This window comes from Melozone crissalis, unplaced genomic scaffold (assembly GCF_028551555.1).
Source record: "Melozone crissalis strain CALT ecotype California unplaced genomic scaffold, PUWL_Pcris_2 ptg000057l_1, whole genome shotgun sequence".
NCBI classification, from domain to species: Eukaryota; Metazoa; Chordata; class Aves; order Passeriformes; family Passerellidae; genus Melozone; species Melozone crissalis.
The window spans coordinates 6,340,524-6,365,874 of record NW_026535835.1 but is presented as its reverse complement, the minus strand read 5'-3'; the positions used below and the strand labels follow the sequence as shown (position 1 = coordinate 6,365,874).

Below are 25,351 nucleotides of genomic sequence, written 5' to 3'. Positions count from 1 at the left end.
TTTGGGAAGATGTTCACAGGGCTCCTGGGAGAAGCAAATCTGATTAGACTTGGACAGGAGTCTCTATTTCCCTGTTTCACAGGTGGCTGCAGAAAATTTTTGATTCTGGTTCAGGCTGTGCATCCCTTGTGACTCAAATTTTTGATTCTGGTTCAGGCTGTGCATCCCTTGTGACCCCAACATCTGGGAACTGCTGGAGGCTGAACTCACAGGGCCAAATCTCCAATTCCCATGGCCAAACCCAACACTTTAAAGGGGAAAGCTTGTATCAAGTCTTTTTGACCTTTTTAACCCACATATTCTTGCCCTTTTTAACCCACGTGAATTTCTTTTCTTTCCCTTTTTAACCCACGTGAATTTCTTTTCTTTCCCTTTTTAACCCACGTGAATTTCTTTTCTTTCCCTATTTAACCCACATGAATTTCTTTTCTTTCCATATTTAACCCACACGAATTTCTTTTCTTTCTAAGAAAATGCAAAGTTGTTTATAGGATTCTCTTCAAAGAGATTCTTTACAAATGGAAGTCTGGGGTTTTGCTTTTTTCAAGCAAACCGACTGAGCTTTGTCCTTTCCTCATTTCTTGTTGGGCTTTGGGGCAGCAGCAGTTACACAAGACACGGAGGGATTTCTGTGTCTCCATCAGGAGAAGGATGAGTAAGTGTTGAAGGGGTGGAGTGTGTGAGGGATGATATCCTGGGAAGGAGCAGAGTGGTTTGTGGTGTGCCTCTCCCAGAGAGGCTGTTCCTGTTCCCAGCCTGCGGGTGGGAGTGGATGGATCACAGTCACCTCCTCTCTCCTCAGGATGGCTTCAGTGAGCACTTCAGCTCACTCAGCACTCTGAAGGCAGCAGCAGAAAGGACAGCTAATATTAGTGCTATTGGGGCTCCAAAGCTTTTAATGCAAAGAAGCTTTCAAGCCTTCCTGCTGCTGCCTGGTAACTAATTCACCCTGCACTCCTTGTGCTCCATCTTTTCCTCCTGGCACTGGCACTGGGAGCAGCTTATGCTCTGTCACTGAATCTTTCCCCTCAACAGCTGAATGAGGATAAGAGAATTTTGGCTACTCACAATCAGAAGCTGCAGTGCTTGCAGAACAGCCCCAGAGTTAAACACCTTGTCAGGACACTAATTCCCACAGCAATTGTGGGTAATCACTGCTGGCTGCAGTAACATGAGCTAAAAATCATTTTATCAGCTCCTGCTGGAAACAGGATATAAAATTTTAATTATCTAAAATATGAGCATCTATGGATTTAGGGAATAAATACATTGTAGTGAGTTCTGCAGTTATTTTTTACCTTCTCCTTGTTATCAAATTCAGTGACAAGGGGATATAAAAGATATAAAAGGTAGCCAGACTGCATATGATGATAAATTTTGGAAGCTGTATAATGAGTGTTTCTAGACTAGTAATTAGCATGCCTGCTAACTCAGAGGAAAGGAAATTATTGATATGAGGGAGGAATCAATTTTAGATTGAGTTTTTCAATTAGGAAAGACTGATGGACCTTGCTGCTGGTCAGGAGAAGGTGATTAATCTAGATGTGAGGGAAATGCTGGAGTTTGCACTGGCTAGAGTAAGGGCTCAAGGGTTTTATCAGTGTTAGATCTCTCAGAAAATCTGGATTATTTATTTTCCCCTGTGTTTTCATGTCATCCTCAGACCCAATGGGCTGTAACTCATCTCTTTAGGTTTATTCTGAGGTAGGAAATGGTTATTTTCAGTTCTGTAGCCCATGGGGTACCCATAGCTCTTTGTTTTGGAGTGGGTCTCTGATTCTCAGGGTGGGCAGGATTCACTCCTTGCAAGATTCCCTTTGCTGAGCTGAAAACCACATCCAAACCACATCCTGCAAACCAGTGCAGGGAAAATCTTTGTGCTCAAAGTGGTGAAGAGCCAAGTGCCTGGTACAGGACAGTGGCCCCAGCAGCTGCTGGCACCACCTTTTCCCTGGATTCTGCTGCTGAGCCACCTCTTGCTGTGTCTCCCCATGCTGGAACCTAACCTGGAGACCAGAGCTGACTGATATTTCTCTTTTCTGCTTCTTGTTCTCCCCCCACAGCACTGATGCTGGTGACAGCCCCGTGGGCACCACCACCACCACAAACCTGGAGCAGCCACAGGTCATCCCATCCCAGGGTGACCTCCTGGGGGACCTCCTCAACCTGGACCTGGGGCCCCCTGTGAACGTGCCCCAAGTGACCAACATGCAGATGGGTGCTGTGGACCTCCTGGGAGGAGGGCTGGACAGCTTGGTAAGCAGCACGTCCTCTTTAGATGATGGGAGATGATTTGAGCTGTGCTTATCTCTGCAAAGCCTTGGTCATTTGTGCTTTTAATGCTCAGTGAGCCAAGCTGAGTCCTGGAACTCCAGGAGGATTTAACCAGAGTTATTGTACCAACTTTCAGCAGGCTTTTCCTGCTCTACAATGAATGTTGCTGCATGCTGTAGAATCCCCATGGTCAGTGGATCTATTTGTTCTGTGCTTTTTCTGTCTGTAGAAGAAAACCAGAAAGTTGCTTTAAGGATGTAAAAGTGTTTCACTGCTTTCTATCTGAATCAGGCTCCCTTTCAAGAAGCCATTTATGCCACCCAATTCCCAGCCCTCCTGAATTTCAGTGCTGAATCTCTCAGGCTGTAACCCTGTGTCCTCCCATTTGTGTATTCTCCAGAGCACGCCCTGGTTTAACATCAGTGACATTTTAATTGCTGTGGGGTCAAGAGGGAGCTCTCTGTGCACTCCTCCCTGTGCCAGAGCTGCTCAGCAGGCACCTGCCCTGGCACTGACAGGGTCAGGCTGCAGTGGGAGCAGTCCCAGCTCCCCTCTGCTCTGGGGAGGGAGCTGGGCATGAGCTGCAGGGAGAAAATCACAGAGCAGGGCAGAGCTCAGAGCTGTGCTTTGAAGCAGTGGGGAGTGCTGGCTCTAAGGGTCACAGTACATGCCCAGCTCCCTGCTGGCTTCCCACAGGGGGAAGAAGCTCTCCTAGGTGTATTTGCACCATGTAAATCAAGTAAGACTGCCTCAGGGGCACAGTTGAGTGTTTCTCAGACTTGGAGTGGGTTTGGGTTGCTTGAGGTTTGGTTTGTGATGGGTTGGGCTGGGTTATCTCTGCCTGAGTCAAGCTCTGAATAACAGAGGTAGGAGGCAGCTGGATGAACCAATCCTCCAATTCAACAAATCCTTATTAGTCAAATACATATTTTTTTAAACCACCATAAGCTTACTAAAGCAAATGTTAAACACATTTCCAGCTCCAGTGCTTTATGGCCTAATGAGCTGGAAACAATTTAACCCTTAATGGCACTGGCCCTCACAGAGGTGCTGTGGGCTCTGCACTCTCTAACCACAGGTCCTTGGCTGGCAGGGACACTGCTCTTACTGGGGATTAGCACAATGGTCAAGCTGGGAGAGCAGGCAGAGCAGAGCAGTGAGCTCTGCAGCCTTTCCCTGCTCTGCCTCTCAAAACCTGGCACTGGGAGATCGGGAATGAAGGCATTGCAGAAGGTGCTGCTGCCTGGGCATCACAGCAGGGTTTGCACATCAATCCCTCTCTGCTGCCTTGCAGGCCTCTCACAGTAACCCTTTGTTCCTCATTAGTGTCACACAAATAAATGGACGCAGCAGAAGTAAAACTTGGTTTTGGGAGAAGAGCTGTCTCCCAGCTGGCATTAATGGGCTTAATTTAGCGACCTGCTCTGGCAGTGGAGCTGTTAGTTGAAATGGTAGCAGGCTTTTACTTAATATTTTTCTCAAGCCTTAAGCACATCCGTGGGGTTATGGAGTGTGATCTGACAAAATGATCCTGTCTGGATGGGGAGTAGCAGTGCCTGGGGCATGGCCAGTGCTCTCTCAGCTGAGTAGATGGGGAAGCATTAAAAAAAGTCTGAATTTTGGTGTGGTTTTTGAAGGTGGATGCCTTCTATTGGAGGGCTGTTCTATCAAAGGTCTAGCTTTTCCTTCCTTTGTTCAGTCTCTTTTCTCAGGTAACAAGTGACAGGATGAGAGGGAATGGCCTTTACTTGTGCCAAGGGAGGTTTAAATTGAATACTGGGAAATCTGTCTTCACCTAAAGGGTTTTCAAGCCCTGGAATGGGCACTAGGTCAGTGCTGGGATCTCTTAAAAACCATGTAGATGTGGCACTTGGGGACATGGTTTAGTGGTGGCCTTGGCAGTGCTGGTGGAATGCTGTGGAGGTCTTTTGTAACCTAAATGAGCCTAGGATAATAAGCTTAATTAGTGAGTGAATGTGAGCTGTGTGTTTGTTTGTTGCTGTGGGCATGTGTTTAACAAGTCTCAAGCTGGGTTAACCCCAACCTGGTATTACCCAAATTGCTGGGAAGTGCCCTGGGCTGCAGGGCTTGCCAAGAGGATTGACACTTGGATCTCAGGCTGATATTAAACCACATTTGTGACATGCCAAAATCAGCCTCAAACTGCAGATCCCACAGGCCTGATTTCTGTGAGTGGGAAGGAGGTGAGACACATCCCAGTGTGCCCCTTGGAAAAGGGCTGAGGTCTTCACCTTTATCCAGGGATCAAAAACACTTGGGGGGATCAGCAATACCTGAATTGTTCTGCTTTGAAATTTCCCTGTTTGTTACTCCTTAAGTTTTTCTTTTTTTTTTAATGCGTTTCTTGCCCTGCTTTGTTGGGCAGACTGGCACACACAGTGATGGTGACATTGCCCCAGTCCTGTGAGTGCCTCAGAGGCAGCTGCAGGTCTGCAAGAGGCTGCTGGCAGGATCTCAGCCACTTTGTCACACCCACTCAGTGTCATCTGCTGGTCCCCTCTTCTGCCCCCTTGTCTCACCAGAGGGATGTTCTTGTAGTGAGAGTCCCAATGGGACTGACCCAGAAAGACCAACAGCAGCTTTAACTTAGCAAAATGCCATTCTATTTCCATTCCTTAAACTGTGGGCTTTTATTTTTCTTCCAGGCATTTAAATATAGACTGAATGGTATAAAACTGCACAAACACCAAATTAATATTGTTCATTTGAATTGTCCTCAGCACTGCCAGATATTTATGCCCATGACTAGTGAGACTCCAGCTGCTTGCAAGGTTAATTTCTTTAGTGAGTAAATCTTATTTTATCTCCACAGTGAGTTCTGTAATTGGCATTAAATGTAACATGCATGCACAGATGCTGAGCATGTGTTAACAATTAAAAAGAGGAGGAAAAGGGCCTTTGGTACCAGAGAATTGCTTATAAGCAGAGCAGACTTGCTGTAGGATTTCTGGAGAGCTTTTTCTAGGGAACAGGTTGGGCCCTTGTTTGCCACCACGGGCAGATCTTGTTCTTCTCTGCTCAATTTTCTTTTTCTATAAAATGGTGACTAACCCCACTTTACAAAACTGCTTGGGATCTCCAGCTCCACAGTGTAAAGTAGCCATAGCAGAGTCACTAATGGGGGAGAAATAAAACATGTGGGAGAGCAGATTGCTGGGTGCAGAGCTGCTCATCCCAAGAGCTGGAGTTTGATGCTGTTTTCCCTCAAGTGGCTGAATTTCATGCAGGTTACAGTCACTAACCCAACTCCTGTGCAATGGTGCAGTGCTTTGCAGGATGTCTGTCTGTGCTGATGTGACATTTTTACCTTTAAACCTTTCTGGGTGTTCATTTATTTGCAAATCCGCAGAGCCTGAGAGCTCTGTGTGCATATTGTGCTTCCTGGGAGCAGGGCACTGTGGCCAGGAGCCAGAAAGGCTGGCTTGAAACCCCAGGGCAGAGCAGTAAATCTGCAGGAATGGACAGGCTTGGATTGTCTGTTATGTAAGGATTTTATTTAATGCTCTAGCCACTCATCTACAAGAATATTATTGATTCGAGACTGGCAGCTGGTCAGGTTGATTTATGTCCTAAACTGAAAAGCTGCTGGATAAACACTGAATATCCACAGTTTTCTGTAATACTGAGAGTGGTTTGGGCTGTCACAGGTGGGGCTGTGCCCCTCTCTGTAATCTGGATGGATTTAGGGGGGTCTGACCCCAAGGATCTGTTCCACACCATTCAGGGCTGTGTCCCATTACTGCAGTGAGATGGGGTGAGCTCCAGGCACCTCAGGCTCAGCAGCCTGGGAGGAAATCTCTATTCCAGCAGTCTGAAGTGCCTGCCTCATCCTCAGGGCTGTGAGCAGGGGCTGCTGCTGTCCCTCCCTCCCTGACTGACTCCTTTCAAGTGGAGAATTCAAAGCCTGGCCTCACTGGACAACACCCTGGAGTGTTGGGGTTGATTAGAGACTCACCAATGTTTTATAAAAAAGCCCCAAAGTGACCTTCTGTGTGCCCTGGGGTGCCACATTCCACTCCTGGCTCTGCAAGTGATTTGCTGTGTATAATCTCAGGAAAGTTACTTCATTTTCCTTTTCCTGGCACTGCAGTGTGAGAGTGGCTGTGCCAGGTCAGCCCCAACATCCATTTCTGCAGTGGATGTGATGATCCTTCCCCAGAGTGCTCCTCCAGCCTTTGACAAGGAGCTGAGTGACTCCTTTCATCTGGGCTGTGCAGGTTTGATCAGCTCTAAAGGGATCTGCTAAGATTTCTGACAAAGGACACAAATCCATTGCTGGGGCAGGGCTGGTGTGGGAAAGGAGCTATTTTGGTGGGCCACTCATTCATATCTGATTCAAAGCTGTTGTAGCAGTCATAAGACTGCTAGAGCTTTGTGAGCAGCTTGTTTTTTACACTTTGGAGAATGAAAATGGATGGGATTCAGCTTTGGTTGCTGATGGAAATCTCTCAGCAGGACAAAGCATTAGCAGCAAGTGCAGTGGAGCTGGTGACCGTGGTATTGGCAGTGTGACCTGTCCTCCAGCAGCTTTGACACAGCTGTCCCTGGTTTGGAGAGCTCTGCCATCCTGGCTTGGTGTGCCAACAGACACAAACCAGCAGCAGACAAGGCACTGAACTGCCTCTGTGTGAGCCACAGTGTGTCTGCAGTGAGATCCCTGCAGCCCAGGCATGGTCTGTCTGCAGCTCAGGGCTCTCTCACAGGGTTAGCCTGCCCCTGCTCTCAGCATCTCACCCCATTCCTGTTAGATAAATGCTTTGTGCTCCTTGCTGCTCTCCTACTGAGTGCAGGCAGCACCTCGAGCTGCTGCTTGACTCCTGCCTTGTGGTGTGAGGCAGCTCGAAGGCAATTGTCCCCTGTTAAGCCATGAATTATGGTCCAGGAAATGCACAGCTGCCCTGGAAGCCCTGATGATGCTGTGGGCACAAATCAAGGCAGTTGCTGAGCAGTGGTTGTTGAAGCTTTTGTCCCTGGCTCCACCCTCCCTGTTATTTTTTGGTGCTCCAGAAGCCTCACGTCATTTTGCAGAAAGTGATTGTAGCCCCTCAGGATCACATGAACACTTGAGCAGAGTCACTTCATTACAAGCTGCTCTTAAGATGCAAATAAACCCTCCTAATGCAGTAACTCCAGCACTGCTACACTTCATAAGTCAGCATAACTGCTTCCACAGGGCTGGGATTGCAGGGCAGAGCCTCCAACTGCAGAGCAGCTGCGGCACCGGCCGAGCCAACCTGTGCAAAGGGAAGGTGCTGATGCAGTTTGGGAAAAGGTGCTGGCACTGCTTTTATTGGTACAGCCTCTTCTTTCAACCCATGTGGCTGCTTGGGTGCTGTTATGGCAGGATAGGTTTGGAGGGAATAAAGAGAATTCCTCTTTGAAGAACTTTCATGCCTCAGGGGGCTGAGGCTATCCCTGTCCATCCTCTGCTCGTCTCCTGAAGCTGGCAGCTCTTCATCCTGAAGCAGAGGCTTTGTGCTCTCCAAGCTGCCAATTTGGGATCAGAATCAGGGGTTTGCAGTGCCATGAGCTCCCTTGGACCATCAAGAGCCAGCCCTTGTCCACCCACCTTCACAGTAAGTGTGGCTGGCAGCTGTGTTAACATGGTCCTCTCCTCTGTGGGGCTGTTCCTGACTCTCCTGTAAGGCAGATCCAGGCTGTCCTCCTGTCTGTCTGCCCATGAGACACATGGAAATGGTTAACCAGAGCTGCCAGTCCTGGGGAATTGCTTCAGCAGCACTTCATGCCTGACTAATCTCTGTTTCTTTCCTTCTGCACTCTGCCTGTCACTCCAGATGGGAGAGGACACTCCGTGGGTAATTGGTTCCTGTTCCCTCTGTCTTCCTCCTTCCCTCTTACTCACACACACACCACTGTTACAGTCTCTTCCATCACTCTGAGTTTGGAATAAAGTTATGATTTGGGCATCCCACAGGAGGAAAACCAGACCTACAGTTCCTGAACGGGGAAAGCATCGCTGCCATGGGAAAGGTGACAGGCAAGAAAAACAGAAAAAGAGACTTTGTGCTGCTGCAATGGGAAGTGCAGCTCAGATCTGATGTGGAATTGATCAGTTCTTTATTAACTTCCCCTGTAACTTCTCTCTTCAGTCAGGGCAGAGCCAGCTCTGCCTGTAGGGAGCTGGAGGAGCTGCAGCTCCTTGGCTCTGTTTCTGCAGCTCTGGAGCACATCTGCAGTGCTTGGGCCCGAGCTCAGGAGCCAGGAGAGGCTCAGGCTGTGCTCTGCAGAGCCCTCCAGCCACTAAAGAGGGGCTGCAGCAGCTCAGAGCTTCCTGCCTTGGAAAAGAGATGTTGGGTCCAGTCTGAAAACACACAGGGGCTCCTGGTAAATTCTCTGAGCCAGTCAGGGTTTTTTTTTTCCTCCTTTTTATGAGAACTGGAATCTTAACTAAAGCAATAAATCCACATTCTACTTTCCCCCCCAAGGCCTGACATTTAGGGAAAATGGAAGACTTGTGGATAGCTGAAGGAACCCCAATATATCATTCCCTGTCCCTTGCAGCCACCATCAGTTTAGGAGCTGCTTCGAGGTTGGGTTCCTACCCTGCAGCTCCTTCTGATGAGTGTAGTAGGAAATGCTAGAATGGTTAACATCTGGCTTGATTATGCAGAATTATTCAGTCATTTCCATAATACCCTTTGTAAAATGCTTGCTGCTTGATAAACCAGCCTTTCTGCTGCTGCAGACAACAGAAGCAGAAATCCTGTGTGCATACAATAATACCTGGCAATGAACTGGGTTCTTTCTCTTCCCCCAGACTTTGCTGCCTGTCAATATAAAGCTTGAAGTTCATCTGCATGCAAGACTATGAATAGGGATGAGGTGTAATAGTTGCATTTATTACTCCTCAGTGAGCCAGTAACAAGATGTAAATTATGTGATATATTAATCTAAACCATGGCTTGGATTAGAGAGCAGTCAATAGAACAAAACTCTGCTCTGTCAGACTGTTTCACTGGGGGAGACTTGACAGTGTAATAAGCCTTATTTTATAAGCTCAATATTAATTGGATTTGCATCCTCTGGCTGGCTTCCTTTGGTCTCTGACTGAGCCTTCTTTTGATTTTGGAATCACTCACTTTTATCTGTTATTTCTTAAGTCAGCCAAGCAAAACTGGACAGCCAGAGCCTGGGCTGCTGTGTGGAGAGGTGGCTGTTGAAAAAGATGAGGAATCTCTCAGCTTCTACCATGGCCTCAAGTAGAGTCCCACAGAGGAAAAAAGCTCTTAAGGCCTCTTAACAAAAAGCAAATTGTGTGTGATTTGTTCTTTCCTAACACCCACTTGGAGTGGTTAATGTTGCTCCTGTGAGGACCAGGGGAGGGAGAGGTGCCTGGGAATAGGAGAGAGATCCAGGGAAGCACAGGGATTTGTCACATTTTACAGGTTTTATGGAGGCTAGTTATCTTCTGGTAAGTCACTGTCTTACACCTTTGCTGCTCTTCTCAGGGCAATTTATCCTTTTTATCTGTGCTCTGATGGAGAGAGGTGTGAAGCTTTATGGTGTCTCTTGACCAGCATAAAACACATTTGCTGTGAGATCTCTCAGGCAACAGGCTGGAGGGGATCTGAGCAAAGTTAATTTCCAAGTTTTTTGTGCAGAGGGAAAAAAGGTCAGAGCCTTTTTGGCTCTAAGCATAGGCAATCCTGGGAGCTTTTGCTTCAGCTATATGGTGCATTTGTTCAATATTCTGACACACCAGCACTTACTTGAGCAACATATCCAGAGCCTTCCTTGACCCAGATGGTCACATGCTTTTTTAAAAGCAAACTAACTCCAGACTAACTCCCCAAACCCTAATCAAATGGAAGAGTGAAACCATCTCTGATGTTCTGGTCTGCCAGCCCAGCCTTTTCCTAATGGGGCTGGCTCTTACCTCCCCCCTGCATCATCCCCTGTGGATGTTGTCAGGTCATGTTCCTTGTCTGAATGTGACCCCAAAAAACCCCTGTTCTAGACAAAAAAAATTACCCTGGTCTTCAGAAGCAAAGCCTGGGACACAGATAAGCTGGAGACGTCTCTGCAGTGAATTGACCTCTGCAGATCTGTGTTGTTTCCTCCTGGTTATCTGTTAAGTGCATTTTAAATGTTCACAGTGGTGATGTTGTATTTGCAAGCAGCGTTTGTAGCCAAGGCTTGGATCCTGTCCTGATCTCTGAATTCTCCTGAGCATGCAGAGTGATGTGGAGGTTTAAAAAATGGGCTTTCTCGCTGGAAATGTGATCTGGATGTTTTGTAAAGGGAACTTGTGAGGGGAGAGCTTCTAGGTGGGCTGCAGAAGAGCCCCAGAGAGGATTTAGTGTTTCTGGAGAGCTGTTTGGGTCACTTCAGATGTGACTGTGCAGCTTGGCAGAAATTGGAACTGAGATAGCCTGGTGCACTGTGAGGTCTCTGCTGTAGATGATGAAGCTGTTTATTCCCTGTCTGGGGGAGGGGAGCATCTTCAAAGCCCCCCTCTCTGAGCTGTTGTCAGAGGCAGCACAGATCCCATTCTCTTTCCTCCTCATTGCTGAAAGGAGCTGCTGTCTGAGGAACACAGCCAAGGTGCATTGTGTTTGCCCGTGCCTCCTGGCTGTTCCCTGGAAAACCAAAGCTTTCAGGAAGTGAGCCTTCCTGTCAGTTTTATTTTTATGCCATTTCACAGTTACCCCACTGGGTTTTGTGGAGCTGCTTGGGTCCTGCTGGAGGGGAGAGCACCAAGGCATGAAACGTGGAGAAGGGAGGTTTTGGTGCAGACAGCAGGCACAAGAAGGGATGGATTTAATTCTTATTAATCACAGTGAAGGCATGGGGTAGTTATCCTCAAACCAAACCCTTTCAGCAAGCAGAGCAGGCAGCTGGGAGCTCCTTGCCAGACTCCAGGCTTTGCTGAAGAGCCCAAGCCCAGGGCTGGAGTAAGTCAGGTGTAACATCTGCAAATGCAGGTAACTCTGCTCACATAGCAGCATTCTCTAGGTAACTCTGCTCCCACAGCAGCAAGCAGCCCCTCTGTTCCCTGAGCTTTCCCAGCACTGCATTTCCATCTGTCCTGTGCAGGAGTGATCTGTGCTGGCTGGCTGACACTTGGCTGAAATGATCTCCTCTCCCTCTCCTCTCTCTCCTTCTCTCTTTCAGCTTGGCAGTGACCTTGGCGGGGGCATTGGAGGAAGCCCGGCAGTAAGTGCCATTCCATTTTTTTCCCCAATTTCCAAAGCTGCTCAAAGCTCAGGGGTTTTTCAGTGTAAGCTCACCCATTGCGTGCTGGAAGGTGCTTTTTAAAGCCCTGAAGGTGTTTGAAAATGGAGAAATGCAACTGAAACTCACAGATCCCCACCTATGTTGATTTGAGTCCAGCTGGGCTTTCCTGAGAGCAGCCAGGGCCAGAGCTGTTCACTCTCTCTGCTTAGCTCTTCTTCCTCAGAGCTTTTAGGTGGAGCAGCAGCATTAACCCTCATCCTTGTGCAATTGCTTTAGCAGCTGAAAGGCCAAGGATGTTTATCCCTACTCACAAAGGTCTGTAACCCTAACCCAGTGTCACCACAGACTTGCCTGACCTCAGTGCTTTCTCCTCCCAAACTCCATGTAGGATTTTTGGACATCAGGGCCAGTGATCTGAGTTCTCCTACTCTGTGTGGTCAGTGCTGCCATCTCCTCTGTGCCTGTGCTTTGGGGGTGTCCTCCTGCCTACAGCTCTTGCCAGGACATGGGACAGTTTCAGCCTGCTCTTAAAGCAGCCTTGGCTTCAAGCTCATGGCAGCTTTTCCAGAAGAGTGTGGAAAGGGAATAAAACATGGCTTGGAGATGCAGTGGGCAGGAGGGAGTGTGCTTCCAACCCACAGCCAGAAGTGGTGTCCCCTAGAAAGCTCCAATCCCTCTTCCCAGGACTCTGGATCCAGTAATTCAGTGAGGAAAGCAAGCTCAGCTCTGGAGGGAGGGCTTTGCAGAGACCCTTGTTATGGCTGCAGTCGTTCTCTCTCCTCCTTTCCCTGCCAATCTGGCATTCCTTCCTTCCTTCAGCACGAGGGCAGAGGAGAGCTGGTGGCACAGAACTCCTGTACAGCCAGGCAGCCCACAGCAGGACATGGGAGGTGCTTCCCCATGGTGATCATACCCACACAGCCGGGTCTCTGCCCTCCTGGGCCAGCAAAAACCCAGCAGGAATTTCTGTCCTGCTCCCTCTGCCTGTTTCTGGGCTGCTGGCAGGGAAATCCTGATCTCAAGCACAGGAAGAGAATTTGGCAGTGTAACTTGAGTGTGACTGTCCCATCTGAAGCTGGGCACCTAAAGGTTAATATTCCAGCTTTGATGCCCTCATTTAGGTCCTGGGAGGGAATGATTGCCCTTCTTGCAGGAAGTTTTTCCTCTGGCAGACTCTGCTTCATGTAATGAACCTTTAGGGCCCGAGTGCTGAGCATGCAGAGCTCTGGCTTTGGGTGGGAGTACACAACACGGTCATGACTCCCTTGCTATCTCTGGATATGCAAAATCTTGCAGATTCCTGAAGACTGACGTAGCTGGGGGAAGGTTTGAAGCAATTTGCTCCTCTCCCTGGGTTTATGTAGGGTAGATCCACAAAGCATGTTGTGTTATGAGGAGATATGGAGAAGAAAGATTCCTCTACAGTGGGAATAGATAACTGGAGCTATAAAAAATGATGTGGAAGCTTGGTTGAGGTGACAGCCGAGTGTAGGGATTAGCTGCCAAGAGCTTTGGAATTCAAATGCATAATTTAGCACTATTGATAAATCAGTGGGGAAGCTGCAAATGGCTTTAAAATATTTAGGATATTGCCCGAGTTCATGGTTTATTTAATAAGCAGTGCTCACACGTGATGTTAATGAGTGCCTGTTCTTTTTGACTCCTCCAGGTGGGCCAGACCTACATTCCCTCCTCTGTGCCAGCCACCTTTGCCCCTTCTCCCACCCCAGCAGTGGTCAGTGGCCTCAACGACCTCTTTGAGCTCTCATCTGGCATGGGGATGGCTCCTGGAGGATATGTGGCTCCCAAGTCTGTACGTAAGGAAAAGCAAACTATCCCCAGTTCCCTGCCTCCCCTTGAGCTACAAATGTGACATTGCTCACTTGGCCCATTTATTGTGGGTTTCTGGTGCTAAAACTTAACTCAGTCCCATTAGGGGTGGCCTGGGTTTCTCCCAAGTAGAGTAACCACATGTTAATGTTAATTTTTAGTTACAGACTTCCTGGCATTTTAGTTCCCTCATTTTACCTGTGGCAGCATTTCTCTAAAGAATGGCTTAGATAAATCCCAGACTTTCAGCTGTGTCAGAGCAGCTTTCCTGCAGACTTGCTTCTTAACAAGCTTCCCCAGAAAACTGAGGGCAAGACAGAATTTGCAACAACTTTCCCAGCAGGTTTGTTTGTTTATTTGGAGGAATCCAACGTGACAGTGGAGATAAAATCATGTGGTTGGCATGATGGTGCTGCAGTGGAATGCAGAGAAATGTTATGTCCGTGACAGAGATCACAGAGGCTTTGGCTGAAACATGGAGTTGGGAGGGATCATGAGACACAGAACATGGTTCTGGAAACTGGATGTGGAGCAGCCACAGGGAGCTCAGGCTCCTGAAAGAGAATAAACAAAAATTAACACTCAAGTAGCACCCCATGGGTGGATAATTTTAAACCATCCTCTGAAATCGAGGATCTCGAGGTACTGCAGACAGTACTCAAAATTTTTGGTCCCTGCAATTACTGCACCTTATATTAAAAAATATATAATTTTTTATACAGTAAAATATAATTTTTGCAGTAATTTTTATACAGTAAATTACAATTTTTTTACAGTCGTTTTGAGCTAAGTACTGGCTCATTTTGCACCATTCAGATCTGAGTCTGGGTTTTTCCCACAGAGGTGATTTGGGAATCCAGAACCCAACAGATAATAGTATCAGCCTTGTGATTTTATTTGGTTCAAACTTTAGTTTGATAGCCCAACCAGCCCTCAGAGAAGTCCAGCAGCACACTGGGTGAGTCTCATCCTGCTGTGATGGACACAAGCTGTCCCTGCTCTTGTGCACACCACTGCTGTTGTAATTTGATTTCTCCCATGGGTGCTGTGAACAAATGTGGATTAGGAGCAGCAAGTTTATCCCTCAGTGCTGAGCTCCATCCTTTCAACACCCATGTCCCATCTTCCCTGCAGTGTTTCTTTAGCCTCTGTGGGCTCAGTGTGCCAATCCAGGTGGATTTCTGAGCTCTGTTGGAAAACTCTGCTTGTTTGTTATCTTCAGGCCAGGCTGCTCATGCTGAATGACATCTCTTGTGTTCAAGGTTTGGCTGCCTGCAGTGAAAGCCAAAGGATTGGAGATCTCAGGCACATTCAGCCACAGGCAGGGACACATCTACATGGAGATGAACTTCACCAATAAGGCTTTGCAGCACATGACTGACTTTGCCATTCAGTTCAATAAGAACAGGTAAGAAATAATTAGCAATGCTCTGTGGTCAACAGATTGAATCCTCCTGGGAAAGGAGTTTGTGCCTACAGTGCTAAATTTAAGGAGGGCTTGTGCTTAGGTGTATAATGCAGTCATGGAAATAGCTTGGGTGATACAGCCTGACCTCTCCATCACACCAAAGTTGTGTGAAAGGGCTGAAAACACAGACTGATGAATCTGAGAGGAAACAGGCAGCAGACAGTGCCATCCTTCTCCCAGCTCTCAAACAGCATCTGCCCCATTTCACCTCAGTGGAGTTTTCCAGCAGCCTCATGAGCTGTTAGGCAGCTTGGTGAGTTTATAGCCAGTAAGTGCCCTGGGCAAAGCAAGAGCACAGAGAGGCAGGATCTGAGCTGCACAAGTATCAACCCATGATGCCTCTGCCTCCTGACTTAATTGCTCTGCTGCTCCTCAGACTGTCTGGAAGCACAGGACTCTTTAATAAAGCTGCTTGTCACTGAAGGAGCTGCAAGCTGGGAGCCTGTGGCACATGTTCCCCCTGTAATAGGCAGCAGAACAATTCTGTCAGAAGCAGCAGCCACTTGAAAGTTCAGAGCTTGGCTGATGGAATTCAGATTGTTCTTGGAAACCCATCTCAGCCAAAGGACGTGACATGGCAGCACAGCCACGGTGTCTTCCCACAAATATCCTTCCCAGAGAGCTTATCCTGTGGTTTACTGTGTGTTAGCTTCAGCAAGGACCAGGCTACTTCTTGTCAAGACTGCAAGGAGTACCTTGTGACTGACATGTTCTCTATATTCCTTAGTATCACTTCACTGGAAAAGGCTTCTCTCTGCTGAAGATCCACTGAAACCATCTCTTTAATCTCACTGCTGCAAATTCAGGATTTCTTGGGACGAATAAGATTTACTTAGAAAAGTCATTATGCTAAATAAGTCTTAGTAAATGTTCTCCCTGGACTGCCATATTTTCTGGAGAGTTTTGCTAAGCTGCTATATCCAAATGTTTCATGCAAATTAGCCTGGAACAAAAGGCATTTTGTGATTTTTATTTTTTCCCCCCATACATCAAGCTGTATTTTAGCCACACCTGCTTTGAGGATCTAGAAAGTTTAAATACTGTACAATAAACCAGCAGTTTTTCATCTTGCAGCACAAGCTCCTACTACAATTTATTTACTCTTTTACAAATGCTGTTCTCCTGTCAATGCTTTCCACTGTGCCTGCTGCATTAGAAAGAGCTGCAGAGGGCTGGTTTTTTAAATGTAAATATTAAGGTTTGTGATTGGGAAGTTTCTATTGCTTTTCCCTCCTTTCCTACTGCTGCTAATGGTATTCACTGCAGTCTTGGGATAAAGCATTAAAAAAAAGTAAAAGAAAGCTAAATCTCTGGTGTGCTGTAATATCACAGCCCCTTAGTAACCAACTGCAAGTTTGGTTCCCCTCTGAGTCCTGGGGAAAACAGGAGGGTTTGTGTCCTCCAAGTGAAATGGCTGCAGAAGGCAAATGATGTGGCTAAGCCCTTGCTAGGAATATTCCTATTTCAGCTTCCTAGAGCTGAAAACTAAGGAGAACCAAGAATGGGGCATTTATTGGTTTCTGAAAGAATGACAAACCTGATAAATGTGGCTGACTGTGCAGAGACAGCATCAGGCTTTTAGTGGATAAAATAAAAACACACACCTATCCATCCTGCAAACACCCTGAGACCTCTGAGCTGATGTGAATTCTGCTAGAGAGAAATGCATTTATGAGTGGACACCAGAACACCAGGCTTCCATCTGCTTTTGGAGAGCAGCTGGTCTGTAGTAGAGGAGTGTTGTGTTAAGTGTAGGATGTTTTCCCTCTTCTCCATGCTCAGCAGAGGTGTGGAATTCAATGTTCCTTGGACTGAACAGGCAAGTAAACATTGCTGGGACACATCCCCAGTGTGAAGGAGCCTCCAAGCAGGCAGCTGGGCCAGGTGCTGTCATTCAGGAGCAGGCAGCTGCATGTGTTGTGTTGATTCATTTGTTGTGCTGTGCTGTTCCAAGGCACATGTCCCTCCTTGGCTGGCTGTGCAGCTCCCTGTGCCACTGCAGCAGCCATGCAGTGTGTGATGCACCCTGCTGCAGTGCTCTAGAGCTCAGGAGCAGAGGAACAGCACCTGCCTCTGAGTCCAGGTCATTCCTTGCTCAGCACACAGACCAGTGCCCTGTGGGTGATGGGAGAGCTCCCAGGAGCTGGGCCCTGGGGCAGGAGGGTGAATTTGTCAGCAAATGAGTGAGTTTCCCATGCCTTGTCCTACTTTGCTCATTTGAGCTGTGTTCCCTCCCTGGAACTTCAGCAGAGAGTAGTAGAAAGATGAGGCAGGTGGTGCTTGACAAAATGAACGTTATATTTTGGACAATGCAGGGCTGCTCTCATCACCTCTGTTTCTCTCCTGCCCAGCTTTGGAGTCATCCCAAGCACCCCCCTGGCCATTCACACACCTCTGATGCCAAACCAAAGTATTGATGTCTCCCTGCCCCTCAACACTCTGGGACCAGTCATGAAGATGGAGCCTCTGAACAACCTCCAGGTAAGGATTGTCTTGTTCTGGGCAGGGCGGAGCTCAGCAGGTGCCCAAAACAACGTGGGTAGGACTCTAATCACACAATACCATGTGTAAACAGTCAGACCTCATGGATCTGGGCCACAATTTAGTGCTCTTCCTTTTCCAAGCTTCTCCCAGAAAAAACTGAAATGGAAACTTGTTGAATTTTATGACTTCTCAAAAACTGCTTGCATCTGTGTAGATTAAGGGCTTTTTTGCAGTAACACTGCTCTGTAAACTGGGCATGAGAACTGGGGCAGGTCTGAACAGAGGAAGTGCCTGTGGTGGAGCAGGGACAGAGAGCTGTCAGTAAGAACTGAGGCAATTAAAGGAATTGCAGGGAAGGTGGCAGCTGCTGAGTGATTAATATTTCTCCAGTGCTCTTAAATTCCAGGGTGTTTCACAAAGGCACATCCCTGCCCCAGACAGCTTCATCCAAGGCAAAGTGTGTGTTCCAGGAGAGGCAGAGGAGGAATGATGTGAGCAGCTAATGTTTCATTAATGGGGGTGTTGGTGCATAGCAGGGACAGCACTCCCTGGGGGAGCCTCTTTATCACATTGGGCTGTCAATCTGATAAAGACAGGACAGATCCAGGGAGATGTTCCCCTCTGCTTTGGAGCAGAGACTGTCTCCAGTGGTCTGGAAATCATCAGGAGGCTCCTCCCCACTGCTGCCATGCTGTGGAGTGGAGCTCAGCAACTCCTGCTTCTGCTCTGGAGTTAAATACTTTTATATTTATAACCTCTGGGTCCTCCAGGATGATTTTCCCAGTATCCCAGAATGCAGTTACCTTGCACTGCAGCTGCCTCTCTCACCTCAGGTCTCCAGGAGGTGGAACTGGGTTGGGTTCCTGCAGTGTAGCAGCCCATAGAGAGGAGTATTGTGAAGCAGCTCATTCTCTTTTTAGTTTAAGAGGATGCAATGGAAGTTACTATTTATTCTGCCTCAGCAACTGTTTTTTCCCCCTTCTTTTGACTTCCATTCTGGGCCTTATGACTTATTGATGAGTCTTGGGGCTAACAGCTTGAAATAGCTGCTCTGGCACTCAAAGGAGCAGTCCCACACTCGGGCTCCAAGCAGAGTCATGCAGTGGAGGAGCGCAGACAGTGAATGAATTCCATGGCCTGCCTTCCACCCTCCTGAGCCCTTCCAGCCTCTGGAAGAGCTGGATTCCTTCTGCAACCAGGTCATGAAGCTGAGGAGGTGGCATTTGGGTCAGCTGTGGTAAAATGTGGCTCCTGCTCTGAGGGGAATGAGGAGGTGACAGTCCCAGTCGGCCTCCACAGCACTGGGGACTCTGCACAAGGCACTCTCAAGTCACTGCTTCCTTTGATCAGGAGGGAAGTGAAGTATTTGGGTTATTAAATCTCTCAAGGGCTTGGAACACAGTTTGTTTCTTGTAGCATCTCCTGCTAGAACAAAGCTCAGAGAAAACATGTGAGGAAACCTCCAGCCACTTTCTATTGAGACAGTGGAGCATTCATTAGTGCCAGACTCAGTTGTTAATTTGCTAAGGCTCTCATTGCCATAGAAGTTGGCTGCCCTTTTACAATTGGGGAAGCTGCCATATGGAGTAATAGTATATTTCTCTGCAAAGAGTTGAATCATGGTAGCAGATGCCAAGTTAAAAAGAGCACTCCCCTTACTTTTCTGACAGCAGTGGGCTTGATGGAGATCTATCAATGCCCTGACAGCCAAGGCTCTGGTTTTGTTTTGTGGGTTCATGTAGAAAGGATTTGTCTTGGAACGTTCAGAAATCGCCTTGGTGACCTACTTAGGGAACAATTTACAGCATAATATAGGAGTAGAGAATCCAAATGTTCCTGTGTTCATTGAACAACCAAAACACTAATCAGGTTGAATTTACTTAATGTGGTTTTTTTTTTCCTCAGCTAGGGAACATTGAAGCAGATGTAGGGCTGGTTTGAACCTGAGGACCTTATGTTCATCTCCTATTCTGGTGGGAGTTTTTTGTTTTTAGTAACAAGAAAAATAAGTCCTGAAGTAACCAAACTGATAGCTTTCAACTTTTTGTCATGTTAATTATACACTTCAAAGACTAGTTGTACATTCCTTAGGCAACTATTTCAGAAGTAATGAATTCATGTCTTGTTCAGGTTATTTTTATTACCATTTCTAATCTTTCACCCAACACAGCTCACTTAATCTTGACATTTGTAATCATGGAGAGAAACTAAAATATTTGACAAGGTAACAAAAAAGACATTTTTGCAAGAAGATGAAGAGGGCTGAAATATTTTCAGTGGCTTACTTAGGTAAAATATAGCTGAAGAGTCTTGTGTTTGCTAGTCACCTTGCATCTTGTGATACTGAATGCCAGGCTTCTCCCCTGCATCCCAAAATAATCCTGATCATTTCCATGACTTGTTGGCTCAGCTTTAACCCCCAGTCAAACAGAGATTTATCCACAGGGTAAAGCTGGGCTGGACACAGCACTGTAGGGCTGAACAAACCCCAATCCCTGCTCTCTGATTCATCTTTTTCACTTCTGTCAGATTAGAAAGCTGTCTTTGGAGTGTGCCTAAGTCAGAAAATCTGACTTAGGTATTTGTGTGCTTTTAATTTTGGCGGGGGACACCTTTGCAGTGCCTTGTCTGCATTTTTGGGGCTGCCTGGTGCTTATGGCACCAAGAAATAACAACAAGCCCTTGCCCAAAGGTCTATGAGAGGCTCTGTTGACCTTTCGGGGTGTTTGATGGCCATGGAGACACCTCTGGGAGTTGTTCAGTGTTGCTTTTTCACAACCAAAGTGGTGGTGACACTGCTGGTGACATGTGGGCCATGCCAGCTGGGTGAGGTGGCCTTGGCACCACATGTGTGAGACCTTCACCCTCCTAAAACAGGGATTTGCACTGGTGGGAATGTTAAGTCTTTCCAGATAGTTCTTCAAGTCAAATTTGGAATTAGAAAATGCCTGGGCTGAAAGCTTTTCTATGCTAAAGAGATCCACTGTTCCTAATAATTGGCTTTTTAACAGCTAGGAAATGCTGTGAAATTGGAACACCCATTGGAGCACACAAGAATTGCTCCCCTGATCCTGGGAAATGGGTGAAGTGGGGCCAACCTGCAGCCAGAGTTTCAGAGTCAGGCCTGGCCTGTCATGGCACAAATCTGATCATCTCTTCTGTGAGATTATAGCCCCTTGCAGGAGACAATGCAGGTGAAAATGAGCTGTAGGCACTCCTGGAGCAGCAGCAAGTCTGCCTGAGGCTGGAGCCACTCTCTTGGGTGAATGCACCATCAGTGTGTCACATCCTGCTGGCAGCTGCCAGCCCTGCTTGCTGCCGCTACAGAGCATGCAGCTGAAAAAAGCTGGAATGTTTCAAACTGCTTTTTTTATTATTTAATTCAGTAAAATTATCTGAGTGTGGAAAGGAAAGGTCTGCCAGCTGCATTTCTCCCTGAGGAGGGACACTTGGAAACACAGAAGTGTGTGCAGTGTGAGGTGCAGGATACTTTTGCTGCTTGAAATGAGTTTGTCAAAACCTTTTTACAGAGACAGAGGAAGGTGCAGCTTCCTCACTGAGGAAATATCAGTGTTGTTAATGCAGTGGATGATCTGGAATGTTTCAAACTGCTTTTTTTATTTAATTCAGTAAAATTATCTGAATTAAATAAAGGGAAAGGGAAAGGTATGCCAGCTGCATTTCTCCTGAGGAGGGACACTTGCAAACACAGAAGTCTGTGCAGGGTGAGGTGCAGGATACTTTTGCTGCTTGAAATGAGTTTGGCATGACCTTTCTATAGAGACAGAGGAGGAAGGTGCAGCTTCTTCACTGAGGAAATATCAGTGTTGCTGATGCAGTGGATGATTTGGAATGTTTCAAACTACTTTTTTTTATTTAATTCAGTAAAATTATCTGAATGTGGAAAGGGAAAGGTCTGCCAGCTGCATTTCTCCCTGAGGAGGGGCACTTGGAAACACAGAAGTCATGTGCAGGATACTTTTATTGCTTGAAATTAGTTTGGCAAAACCTTTTTACAGAGACAGAGGAGGAAGGTGCAGTGTCACTATAGGACATGAAAGAACACAAACACACACCCCTGTTCTTAAGGTGAAGGAAAAAAAGGGAAGTTTATTTTCTGACTTCAACATTTATAGTGTTCCAAGAGTGACAGTGGATTGGAGGGTGACAGTGCCCCCTCTCCAATGACACTGGACAGACCAACAGTCCATCAACTTTCTCCTCCTCCATAAAGGAATGCAAAACAAGGAGTTATTTACAGAAAGCGTGTGAGAAAGTTCACTACAAGAATTTCAACATCAGAAGGCTTAGAAAATCTTAAAAAAACAGGGTGACAGTGCAGCTTCTTCACTGAGGAAATATCAGTGTTGCTGATGCAGTGGATGATGCTTGTCCTTCCTGCTGTAACTCATCACCTGTGCTCCTCCACACTCCTGTGTCTGGCAATGCAGAACTGCTGGAGCTCTCATTCATCAGAGCTGTTAATGGAGCTCAGGTCACAAACACAGCACTCAGAACCTGCAGACAGATTTCACACATCCAGCTCTCTATGGGAATCGTTGTGAGCAGCAATTCCAGCCAGCAGATGTTCACTCTCCAGAGCCTGCTTGATAAATGACACAATATCTGCCCATGGGTGAGAATCCCTGACCAGCCACCACATAACACCTGTGGGTAGCTAGATGGGGAAAGATGCTGCTTGGGTTTGTTGCCTGGGTTATTCTTCAACAGTCTCTGCTTGTGAGAGTCTTATTTCAGCAAAGAACCCTCCTGGGAGCACTCTGAATTAAGGACTTGGATCACAGCTTGGCATCTGTGGCCAGTTCCTCACTCAGCTGTGGAAAGCTGTTGGTTTGGAGGTTAAGAGCACGTCTGCCACATGGTGCAGCACATTTATAAATTGTACATTTTGAACTTGAAGTGCAGCAAGGCACAGGAGAGCACAACCCTCCCAGTAACTCTGTGTTCCCTGACATTGGTGTAACCCTTGCTGTGCCTGCACAGCTCCAGGCTCAGCCCTGTGGGGAGAGCACAGAGAGGAGAAGCACAAACCTGTGGCTGCAGGCACCTCTGGGATCCTGAGAGCCCTTCCTGTCACAGACATATTTTATGAAAAATCCTTTCCTTAGGATTTTTTCTCCTGAGAAGCTGGGAGGCCTCAGGAACAAAATGTAAACATTGATTATCTGCTGCTGTGGAATGCAACAGGTGCATCTGTGATTGGTCTCAATTGTTTATTTCTAATTAATGGACAATCACAGTCAGCTAGCTTAGACTCTTTGTCCGAGCCACAAGCTTTTGTTATCATTCTTCCTTTTCTATTCTTAGCCAGCTTTCTGATGAAATCCTTTTTTCTATTATTTTAATATAGTTTTAATATAATATATATCATAAAATAATAAATCAAGCCTTCTGAAACATGGAGTCAGATCCTCATCTCCTCCCTCATCCTCAGACCCCTGTGAACACCACCACACCCTTGCTGTCACACAAAATGAAGTGGAGGAGCAGCTTTGCCTGGGGCAGAGCAGCAGACTGTCACAGAGCAAGCCATGACCTGGTGAGGTAAAAAAAGGCTCTGCAGAGGAGATTTGTTCTTTCCTTAACAGTTTGGCTGTTACCAGGCTCTAAAGCAAAACCCAACTTAAGTCAATCCTTAATTTAGTGTAGGTGCTAATGGGATTCCAAGTGGGTATGTTGTGTACTTGCTGCTGATGGAAAGCATCTGTGTTGCTTTCAGACTTGACTTTCAAAGTCAGTTCTGTTGCTCAAGTCTGAGATTTAAAGCATCAGAAACCTACACTGTTGAAGAAAATAACTTGACATTGTTCCTATGAGGTGCTTCTTCCCCAAAATACCATGTCTGGGCTGGCAGAGGGCTGGACTGCAGGAAAGCTCTTCAGAAGGGTGTTCATGCTGGAAGGTGAGCAAATATATTCCAGGGGTTATTTCTAGAGGTGCTGCTTCCTCTAGTCAGATCATGAGCAAGACATCAGTGATTTGTAACCCTGAGCCAATTTTTAGTGGGCTCACACCTTTTCAACAGTCAGGCATCACACAAAAATCTGCCACCTTTTGACTTCTATCCCTCAGAGCTTTGTAGGCTGCTTGACTTAATTCACAAGGTACTAATATATTTTCCCCTCTCTCAAAGATCACAAATGGAAAGCCATTTTTATTAAAAATGCTTCTGTTTCAACTCTGAAATGTCTGAAGCTAAAGGTCTAGCTAGAGATTTAATAGGTCTTGTCCAGGTCAGCAGGTTAAAGCAGAGCCATGAGCAAAGTTAGTCTGGACTGGAGAATTTATTGAATGCAAGCAGAGGTTCCTTTACAGGCATGTCAAACCTGGAGAGGCTTCTCAGCTCCTGCTGTCACATCAGATGTCATTGCCTGTCTCAGGACAATGTTCCCACTTGAGGAGCACTGGATTTTTTTGGAAAGTCACTGTTGTTACCTGCTCAACTTCTTGCAGGTGCTGCTTTTGTAGCCTGTAAGGTGGCACTGGGTGCTCCTGATGTGGAGCATGACCTTGGGAAGCTGTTACCAACTCAGGGGCCTCTTCTTGTGTGAGTTTCCCCATCCAGGTGTCTTTTGCTGGCCCAGACCCTGTGGAGCCCAGTTTGGGGGAAGTGTGTGGTGGTGAACAACAGAAGCTCATTTTGAGGAGCTCCTCACTCATGTCCCAGTGCTATAGGTTCAGGAGAGCTTTTTCCACCCTGTGTGCAAAAGTTATTTGTGACAGCTGATTCCTGCATGATTACAGCTGCCTGCAAGGTGACTGTGATGTCATTCCTGAAGCCAGTGATGCAGTTTGGGAGGAAGGCTTCCATGTGGCTTGATTTTTCTTTACTGGGAAGAAATTGCACTTCAGAGCATCTTAATTGGGTAGCTCTCCAGAGATAGCCAAAGCAGCTTACTCAGTGTGTTTCTGCAGAGTTGAGAAGCAGGTCAGCAGATACCTTTTTATAGCATCCTTATAACTGCAGGGACAGGGCTGGCATATTAATTTGGAGTGTGCCTCCAGAACCGTGACTGGAGAGAGGGAGCTGCTTCCCAGCCCCTCTTGTAAGAAACTGCTGTTGTATGGCAACAACAATTAGCTACAAAAGCTAAGTAATCTCTGTTGTTCTAAGGCAAGGCAATTAATCATTAAATCAGACTTGGAAAAGATCTTGGGTCGTGCAGTGTAGTCCCTGCTATGCTTTGTTGTTTTCCTACAGTTCCTCTTATTGAGAGCATTGTCAAGGCTGATTTTAACTGTAAGTCCAAGCACTGGAGCTTCTTTTATCCTCAGAGGAATTTAGTGCTGCTTAATAATTCTCACTGTTGGTTTTCCCAGACATTTAGCCTAAATTTCCCCTCTCCTGGCTCATCTCCATGACTTATATCCAAGCACAGCATCTGGAATGGCTGCACTGCTATCCCTCCCCCAGCTCTCCCCTCCCAGACTCTGAAGTGCATTTTTGGCTCCTCACCCAATGTGTTCCATCATATTTTGCAGTGGTGAATCACTGAAGTCCACCCACCAATCTGCTTTTACCCCTCTGGTTCAAACACTGAGCACTCCAACTCGTGAGCTTGACGCCAGCAATCAGAGCATGGAGCAAGTCCCTGTTACAGGGAACCAATCCCAGGTTTTTCCTCAGTTGCACCATCATTTGTGTGGTTTTAGTGGGCTTTAGACTAATCCCTTCTTAAGCTGGTTTGCACTGGGGGAATTAAATATAAGCTGCTACCTTTAGTGATGGCTGAAAAGTAGGAACACCACAGATTGTCACGTTTACCTTTCTGCAGTTCTTTGCACTTCTGGGAACTCACAATTGCCAGAAGAGTTTGTTTGGGAGCTTGATCTCCTTCCACTTGTCTCTGGCTTGCATGCATCTTTCATCAGCTGATTGCTTTATTCCCCTTCCTTGTCTATCCACAGTTGTTTTTTACCAACATTTGTGGGTGTCCTTCTAAAATTACCCCTATAGGACAATAGATTTTCCCAGTAGGACATCAATATATGTAATTATTAATGTCAATGAAGTTTGTCTTGCCATAAATCTTTGTAGCAGCAAATTTATTCCTT

The 25,351-nt window shown here is 46.7% G+C and overlaps 1 protein-coding gene across 2 annotated transcripts in view; it reads left to right on the top strand.

Annotated features, from left to right (window-relative positions):
- The window catches only part of AP2B1 (adaptor related protein complex 2 subunit beta 1), an 80,989-nt gene that overhangs the window by 41,183 nt on the left and 14,455 nt on the right, over positions 1–25,351 (top strand). For both annotated transcript variants that reach the window (XM_054287090.1, XM_054287091.1), the window contains exons 14-18: positions 2,064–2,256; positions 11,431–11,472; positions 13,163–13,306; positions 14,586–14,731; positions 17,143–17,272. In XM_054287090.1, coding sequence (XP_054143065.1) covers positions 2,064–2,256; positions 11,431–11,472; positions 13,163–13,306; positions 14,586–14,731; positions 17,143–17,272 — 655 coding nt within the window. The remainder of the gene's footprint in view (positions 1–2,063; positions 2,257–11,430; positions 11,473–13,162; positions 13,307–14,585; positions 14,732–17,142; positions 17,273–25,351) is intronic.